This window comes from Hippopotamus amphibius, chromosome 9 (assembly GCF_030028045.1).
Source record: "Hippopotamus amphibius kiboko isolate mHipAmp2 chromosome 9, mHipAmp2.hap2, whole genome shotgun sequence".
Taxonomy (NCBI): Eukaryota; Metazoa; Chordata; class Mammalia; order Artiodactyla; family Hippopotamidae; genus Hippopotamus; species Hippopotamus amphibius.
In genome coordinates this window covers 87,357,113-87,366,264 of record NC_080194.1, presented here as the reverse complement: position 1 = coordinate 87,366,264, position 9,152 = coordinate 87,357,113, and the positions used below count along the sequence as shown (strand labels likewise).

General features: G+C 49.0%; 1 protein-coding gene across 3 annotated transcripts in view; it reads left to right on the top strand.

Annotated features, from left to right (window-relative positions):
• Window positions 1–5,919: 5,919 nt before the first annotated feature.
• The window catches only part of UBASH3B (ubiquitin associated and SH3 domain containing B), a 143,388-nt gene continuing 140,155 nt past the window's right edge, over window positions 5,920–9,152 (top strand). For 2 of the 3 annotated variants that reach the window (XM_057696006.1, XM_057696004.1), the window contains exon 1: window positions 5,920–6,426. In XM_057696006.1, coding sequence (XP_057551989.1) covers window positions 6,266–6,426 — 161 coding nt within the window. In that variant the 5' untranslated portion in view covers window positions 5,920–6,265. The remainder of the gene's footprint in view (window positions 6,427–9,152) is intronic. The other variant, XM_057696007.1, reaches the window with a different exon arrangement.

The following is a 9,152-nucleotide window of genomic DNA, read 5'->3' as shown; positions in this document are numbered from 1 at the left end:
CATAATTTCATTCTTTTTTATGGCTGAATTATATTCCATTGTATACATATACCACATCTTTATCCATTCCTTTGTCGATGGACATTTAGTTTGCTTCCATGTCTTGGCTATTGTAAACAGAGCTGCTATGAACATTGGGATGCATGTATCTTTTTGAATTACAGTTTTGTCCAGATCCCTCTGGTTTTGTAGCCACTTAATTTTATTTTGTTTCTTAGAAATAAAGTTTCCCCTTATGTTGCCTGTACATTTCCTTTTGTATACAAAAAGCAAGTTGTGTGAGAAGAGGAATAAACCTTTTTTTAAGCTTGTACTGTTTATTCCCCCACACTTCTATTGTCATGTGGCAAGTCAGGGACACAGACCCTTCGGCAGTGACATTCAGGAATGAGGTTTTTCCAAGGAGGAAGCATGCACAATGGAGTGTCTCCTACAAGGATTCCAGAATAGACATGCTGGGATTTTTGTTCAGAGATGGACAAAAAAGAAGTGAAAATAGACTCCCCTTCTCTCTCTTCCTTTTGCAATTGAGGGAGAGATCTTGAGTTTTTTCAACGTATGAGAAAAACATAAGCTTTTTGTTGGTTTAGAATGATGCTCCAAACTTTGTTTCAGCCTTACCTTTTCCTACCATGTGACATGGCTTCACAGATTCAACAACCCATCAGTAATTGTACGCGTACGAATAAAGATTTCCTACCTGCCCAGCACTGGGTGAAGTCCTACAGAGAAATAGTTACCAATCTCCAGGTCCTTAGAGCTATTATAACTGTGCCTTGGGACAGGGTAGAAATGATATGACTGTTTTTAAATGTAAACTTTATTTTTTTAATTGAAGTATAATTAACATATAATATTGTGTAAATTTAGGGTGTACAACATATTGATTTGATACATTTATATTGCAATATTATTTCCACTGTAGCATTCTGTCAAGTCACATAACTATCATTTCCTCTAGTAGTGGAAACAACGTGACTTTTTTTTTTTCTTTTTTATTGAAATATAGTTGACTTACAATATCGTGTTAGTTTCAGGTGTACAGCACAGTGATTCAGTTTTATATATATAAATATATATATATATTCTTTTTCAGATTCTTCAAATTCTTTTCCCTTATAGGTTATTACAAAATGTTAAGTATCGTTCCTAGTGCTATGTAGTAGGTCTTTGTTGGTTATCTACTTTATACATAGTAGTGTGTATATGTTAATCCCTGTTTCCTAATTTATCCCTCCTTCTACACCCCTTTCCCCTCTGGTAACCATAAACTTGTTTTCTATGTCTGTGAGTCTCTTTCTGTTTTTAAATAAGTTCATTTGTATCATTTTTTTAGATTCCACATATAAGCGATATCATATGATATAACAACATGACTTTTTAAAGTCCGTTTCACCCTAACATTCGACCTATGCGGACCCTTCTTCTCTCCCCCCACCCCACTCCTCACCTGTTCATCCATTCCCAGCAACCTTGGCCCCCATTCACCCGTCCCACTCCATTTCCCTTTTTACTTTCCCTCTTGCTAAATTATGGTCTCTCAGAACTAAACTAAGCACTAAAGATCAACAGTGTTTTTCAAAATGTTTTTTGATCCTCTAAACCATCTTCCCACAGAAAACCTTACATAAACCCCCAAGACATACAACTGATTAAATGTACCCACCCTGTAAAGAGGAAGAGGGGACGCTTTGCCCACCCCAACTTTTAACTGACAACCCCAACCCCTGCCCACAAGAGTCCCCGAGGACCCCTGGGCAAAGTCCTAGGAATACCCAGTTTAAGCCAACCCCTTATTTGGCAGATGAGGAAGCTGAGGCCCAGAAAGGGGCAGAGAACATATCTAAGTCACAGCCAACACCTAGGTGTCCCGATTCCCAGTTCTGGAACCTTCCTGTGCTGGTACATTTCTTTCCTTTCCACATAGTTTCAAAATCTTCTGGCCATGAGGAATCTCTAGGGGCTAATGGCATCCCAGTGGTTCGAAAAGTGCCTTGGGACTGGAGACATTCTGTGGCCTTTAGTGCCTGTGCTTAATGGGATCTCTTGACCTTTTCTCGAGGACAGAGAGAAGCAGAAGGGAAAGACACAGGATACATTTTCAGAAATTATGAGTGCAGTTAACTGGGCCCATCCTGGGCATCCCTATGGCCGTATGAGAAGGGCTGCCACACCAAGAAAGTGGCTGGGACCAGCAGGCCTGCAGTTAAACAGCACTCACATAAACAGAGAGAGGTTTGTGGGAAATTTCTTGGTGGTCCAGTGGTTAGGACTCCAAGCTTTCACTGCAGAGGGTCCGGATTTGTTCCAAAGCCAAGGAACTAAGATCCCACAAGCCGAGTGGTGTGGCCAAAGTTAAAAAAAAAAAAAAAAAGAGGTTTTTGACCCAGGGTGGGTTCTGACATGACCCGTGGGTGCAGGGGGACTTGACAACTTGCTTCCCTTCTGAAGGAGCAGCTTTGTTGATGTGTCAGCTTCCTCCCTATATAAGGCCCCCTCTCTCCTCCCTGCTGCTGTCAGATATCCTGTCCAATGAATAGTCATTCCTCTTTTCTCTTTGTGGTATAACAATACAGACTTGTATAAAGCTTTCCCTAGCTTTTCAAAGTCACTACAGTTAAAGCACAGTGCATCTTAATTGCCAGCCCCTTACCTGGTGCAGAACCAACGGCAGCAGTATTAAATAAAATGAATGCTGTCAGTGGGCTCAACTCCGGTGAGGAAGCCGGCCTGGGATTTCTGTGAGAGTGCCCCAGACAAAACAGTTCGTGTCTAAGGTGTCTGGTTTTTCCATACTGCTTTTTCCAGGCTACCAAAAACTATTTTTATACCCAACATTTCCTCTCACAGTTTGCCTAGATGAGGGAGAAAGACAATTCAATTTTTCTAGAAACACAGAGATCCAGCGTTTCTGCGTAAACTGAGTCCTCGTAAAACCAAGTTCCCTTACCGAGATTATGACTAATCTCTCTATCCAAAACTTTATTCCCTTTCTTGTCCCCTCTGACTTCAGTCCTGTGCTAACTGAACACTAATCAACCAGAGTCAGATGACTAAAATAGCTATTGTTGATAACATCACTGTTGATAACATTGCTGTTGTATCATTAGATATCATCATTTACGAAGAAACTCAGGTTTCTCCAGGGCAAGATGAGCTAACAGGCTCCCCGAGCCACGGACCATCTGGCCAGAGAATTGTAAACCAGAGACATCCTGACTCTGAGGAACATCACAGAAATGTCACAAGATGAGGATTAACCCCAGCCTCTTTGTTCTTCTTTAAAACAAAACCAAAAACAAAACCCAGCGGATTCCCTGGCTATCCAGTGGTTAGGACTCCGTGCCTTCACTGCCATGGCCCTATTTCAATCCTTCATCAAGGAATGGAGATCCTGCAAGCCGTACCAGCATGACCAAAAAACAAAAAAAAAACATGGGACTTCCGTGGTGGTGCAGTGGTTAAGACTTGGCACTGCTAATGCAGGGGGCCCCAGTTCAGTCTCTGGTCAGGGAACTAGATCCCACATGCATGCCACAACTAAGAGTTTGCATGCTGCAACTGAGGAGCACAACTGCTGCAACTAACTAACCAAGGAAATAAATAAACAAAAAAAAAAAAAAGAGAGAGAGAGAGAGACAGAAAGCAAAACAACCCTAACTCAAATATTAAATTGGAGTGGCCCTGAGGCTTGTCTTCCACCCACTTGCTTGGTGTCCTGATACCACAACCTGGTATCAGTAGATTGGCTTTGCTACACATTGAGTGAGTGGACCCAAATTCAGTTCTGTAATAGAAGGAATCAAAAAGATTATTATTTGACCATGTTGTGTTAATGGCATCTCTTCATCATCATAATAATAGCAGTAAGTGGTTATTTGGACAAATCTTAAGGGTTCAAACCACTTACTGGCTATGTGATCTTGGACAAGATGCTTGATCTCGGATTCAAGATCTTCATTTGTAAAGTAGCCTATGATAATACGGTGGTACCTACTTCATTGTCTTGTCAAGGGATTAATGAGATATATGTGTAAGATGCTAAGAACAGCATCACTGTTTAGGAAGTTCTCAGTAAATTTCAGTTGTTATTTGTGTAGTACTTATGGTTTACAAAGTGCTTCCACAGACATCGCTTGACTAGGTTCCAGATCATTTGACTGTCAGCCCAGGCATTTGGAAAAAATTCAGAATGTCGGGTAAGGGCCAGCATCCTCTACTGAACATGTCCCAAGAAGGCTAGTCTACTAGATATGGTTTTCCCAGCCCAGTTTTGTCTCTTTGCCTCATACCCTGGAGAAGCCCTCTACATGGCTTAGGACACTTCCTCTGCTCGGGCAGAAGCCCCCACCAGGAAGTATGAACTTTTCCTCATCCCTCACACAGCAGGAGACAGAATTATGTACACTGTTGCTTAAGACCCAGTAGTTCTTATCTCCCCACTTCCGAACACCAGTGGGTATTTTTTAGAAAACCAGTTCTGGGCTAAGAGAATTAAGCTGTGTCATTTCCCCTGGTAAAACCCTTAGATGTTTTATAAAGCAACATCAAAAAGCTGCTCTTTGAGAGCTGGCCATCATCCCTCCCCCACGCTCCAGGCAGAGGAAGGAGCTGACATTTCTGGAGAACCCAGCGGCGATGTGTGTAAGGCTAGTTACTATGATGCATACAGATAAGGACATGGGGCCATGGAGAACAGAAGCAACTCATCCAAGACACCAGAAAGCTCTGGCTCTAACTTACCTGCCCTATGATCTTCCTCAACCTCTGAGCTGAGTTGTCCCTTCTGTAAACTGGATAATCAACTTACACACCCCACAGGGTCATAAAAATTCAATGAGTTAATTCATTTCTTATCCTGAACACAATGACTGTCACATACAGGAGGCCAGAAGATGTTAGGTGGTATTATAATTATTACCTGACAAAGAGCGGCTCGGGTTTACTCTGTGACTTTTCCTTTACAACAAGCAGGGTCCCTGTCCCTGACTGAGGACCGTAAGTCTGTCTCCGAATGGGAGAGCTTTAACATCCCCAAGCCAAGTTCATAGTGGGGGACAGTGGGGAGTGGGGATGGCTAGGACTTCCACTTTCTTTGAGGTGGGAGTAATTTAGGCTAAACTATGATGCAGTTTACTTGTTCGTCACTGCTCAGCAGTGACGATCCAGTCATTCTTGGAACGCTTTTATTGAGGGGGATACTCATTCACTATTGAAAATCACCCCATTCTGTGTGGAACACTTCTTGCAATTAGGGAGTGTTCTTCCTCTGTTCCTGCTCCCTCCACCCTCCACCACTTCCCACTTCCCACTTCCTTCCTCTCCGCCTCCTTCCTCCTCCTTCCTCCTTTCAACTTCCCCTCCGTCTTCTTTCTGCCCTGTACTCTCCCTCCTCTCCTCTCCCCTCCTAGGCCGGAGAGCCCCCCTGAAGTCACCATCTAGGTCACAGAGAACACAGGAGGTCTTCAGTGTGGCCCCTTAGCTGGCCGATGGGAACTTGGTCTCCAGTGGCCGTAACAATCCTCTGGGTTTTGCAGGGTCTTTGGGAAGCAAAACCTTTTATCTGGGCCTTATGGCTTGGCCTTCTGGTCCATTAATGTCATCCGTCAGTTCACCCAATTTCTATTAATAACCCAGGAAACTTGAAATGGGTTGATCTGGTGTCTTGAGGTCCAGCCGGCCCTTGATGGGAGCCACGGAGAAGCGGGAGCTCTGGGAGTGACTCTCCGGAGCGAACGTACACAGGCAGCCCTCGCTGGTTGGAATCCTCCGCCCAGAAGCACCTGGACTCTACAGCGTGTGCCCAGCCCGGAGCAGCCACCGGCCGCGCTGCCGCTTTAAGAGAGGGGCGGGGCCCGGCTACAGGCGAGGCAGGGCCGGCCCACAAGGCTCCTTTTCCTTTTTGATCCATTCAAAAATTACTCATTGCAAATTCCCGAACTGCTGCGAGCGGAGAAGGAAGGGGGCGGAGGAGAGAGGGCTGCTGCGGGCGCCGTGCAGGGGCGCCCGGGGCTCCAGTGGCTGACGGCCGGCCGGGCAGAAGCTGCGCGCGGGCCGTTCTGGCTCCGGTGGCCTCACCAGGAAGCGCCAGTCTCGACACCGGGGAAGCTCCGAGCGCCGCCTCCGCCTCCGTCGCCGCCGCCGCCGCCGCCGCCGCCCGCCCGGCACCGGGTCCCCGAGCTCGCTCCCCTGCTCCGGGCCGGCCCTCCGCCCTCCCGGACCCTCCGGCTCGGGCGCCTTCCCGGGCGATGGCTGGCCGCTGACCATGGCTCAGTACGGCCACCCCAGCCCGCTCGGCATGGCTGCGAGAGAGGAGCTGTACAGCAAAGTCACCCCGCGGAGGAACCGCCAGCAGCGCCCCGGCACCATCAAACATGGATCGGCGCTGGACGTGCTCCTGTCCATGGGCTTCCCCAGAGCCCGCGCGTAAGTGGCCGGGCTCGCCGCCCCTGCGACCCCTCCCGCCCCACGCCGCCGGCCCTCGGCTTCGCTCCGGCTCGCCTCCCCGCCCCTGCCCGGCGGGCGGCGCGCTCCCCGCTGCCCACGACCTGTTGGGGGCAGGCTGGGCGCGCGGGCCGCCCGGGACTCGGCGCCTCCGGGCGGGGGTGCAGGGGAGAGCGCCGCGCCCGAGCGCGGGGCTGGGGGTTCGCTGGGGATGCCGACGGTGAGGCGTGCCTGAGGGCGTGGGATGCCTAAGGGCGTGGGATACCTAAGGGCGAGGGATGCCTAAGGGCGAGGGCACCGGGTTCGAGTCCCGGGTACCGTGGCCGGCTGCCGGCCTCCGCGGGTGGGGCTTAGCCGGTCTCGCCCGGGCTCCCCGAGGTCTCCAGCGCCTAGCCCCCGGGGAGGCGGGGCCCCACAGAGCACTCGGGCACCCTCTCGATCCGGAACGCCGGGCAAGCTTGGGATCCTTTGATGGCTGGGAAAGGGCAAGGCACGGCGGGGCAGGGAAGCCGGCGCTCCCGCTGCAGCGGCTTCCAGCTCCGGATGTCGCTCTCGGGTTCTGCCTCCCTCCGGAGTAGGAGGAGCGGGAGCGTGGGGGTTGCTGCGTGTTCATTGATGGGGAGGATGGAATGAGAAGGGGAAGCAATTCCCCCAGGGGACCTGGGTTCTCGTCAGTGGTGACGGCAGAGCAGGAATCTGTGGGTGCCTGAGAGTACGGAGGGGGAGCCCTCCTCTTTCATCCCTCTTCCTCCTGGAGGGTGCGGTAGGCAAGGGCAGAGAGCGCGCAGGTGGCTGCCCCAGCAGCCTGCAGGGAGGAGGCCTGGTCGCCCGCACAAGGCAGCAGCGGCAGCCGGAGTCTGGCCACCCAAGACCGTGGGGCTGGAACCCTGCCTGGAAGGAAGCCACGGCCCCGCGGCCAAGCCCCTCTCCCTCGGCTAATTCCTCGCATGCGGATTTCTTAGGCGGGGACACAAGGCCTGGGATCTTGTGGGGCTCTACTTATTTGAATGACATCACCTGAACAGGGAGTTGGGCAAACTTTATCAGACAGGGCCAACTTGATGAAAGTCTTTTTTTCTTCTCCCTTTTTTCAGTGGTAACTCTAGGTCTCCCTTACTTGGCCTCTGGGCAAACCCTTATTCTTTACTAACCTGGCTGTAATCTCTTAATCGCAGTTGATTTTATCATTACACCCAGCCTGCTGGGGCAGGTCAGAGTGGCCTCGGAAGGCCATAAAATGGACTGACATTTCTGCCTTCCACTAACTTCCAGTCGCTGGGGCTCCAGTTCCTGGGGCTCCAGTTCCTGATGTCAGAGTTACAAGGGAGAAGATGTGATAGGCTCTGCAGGGGTGTGCAAGGTGTGGAAGCTGCAAGTCAGGTCCTTTGTGGGATGGATGTGCATAGCTGTCCTTAAGGGGAGGTAGGGGCCGGAAGTCTGTGGGGCAAGGCTGCAGAATTAGCACAGCCCCAGGCATCTGCCTTTTCTGAAAGGAGGCCAGCGTTAAGGACTTAAATTACTTAATCAAGGAAAGAAATACTTAACTCTTCAGACTGTCTTGTTTGCTCTTTGAAGTGGCTTTAACAGGACATCTTCTTTCTCATACTGGGTCCAAGAGGCCTTGTCCATGTCCTGATAGATTAGGATGATGGTTTAATTTTGACTCGTTCAATCCCTGAGATCTCATAATAGCTAGCATTTATTGAGTACTTACTATGTACTAAGCATTTCACATTTATTATCTGTTTTATCCTCCCAGCAACCCAACAAGAAGGTAATTATATGCCCATTTTATGAATTGGGAAACAGAGGTTTAGAGAGGTTACAGAACTTGTTCAGGATCACAGCAGTGAGCAGTGAACCTGGCATTCAAACTCAGGCATGTGTCTACTCAGCTCAAGCCTCACATCCAGGACCAGAGTGTAATGAGTTAATGTAGGTAAAATACCTACAGCAATGCCTGGCACATAGTGGGCGATCTTTAAATTTTAGCTACTGTATTGGTTCCTGTGGCTGTTGTAACAAATGACCACACTCTGGGTGGTTTTAAAAACAAGAAATTTATTCCCTCACAGTTCTGAAGGCCAGAAGCCCTAAATCAGCATCACTGGGCTGAAATCAGGGTATTGGCAGGGCAGCACCCCCTCCAGAGGTTCTAAGGGAGAATCTGTTCCTTGCCTTTTCCAGCTCCTGATGGCTGCTGGCATTCTTTGGCTTGTGGCAGCATCCCTCCAATCTCTGCCTCTGTAGTCGCATTGCCTTCTTTTCTTTCTGTCAAATCTCCCTCTGCCTCTTTCCTATAATGACACTGTGATTACATTTAGGGCCTCCCCAGATAATTCAGGATAATCTCCCCATCTCAAGATCCTTAACTTAATCTCATTTGCAAAACCCTTTTTTAGCCATAAGGTAAAGTTCACAGGTTCCAGGAATTAGGGCATGAATATTTTGGGAGGAGCCCCTATTCAGCCTATCACAGCTACAATTTTTACTAGCGCTGCCCCTCTTTACTAAAAAGGTGACAGAGTGTGTCCTGATAAAACACCCTGGGGAGGGGCGTAGGCTTGCTGTTCTGTCTCCTCAAATTCTCTGTCTCAGATCAGAGTATCGGAGACCTTGGCGATCACCTGCTCTAGTCCACTCCCTACCTGGGCTGGCATCTCTTCTGCTTCAGCCCAGAGAGGCTGATGTGGTCAGCCTTCATCTTA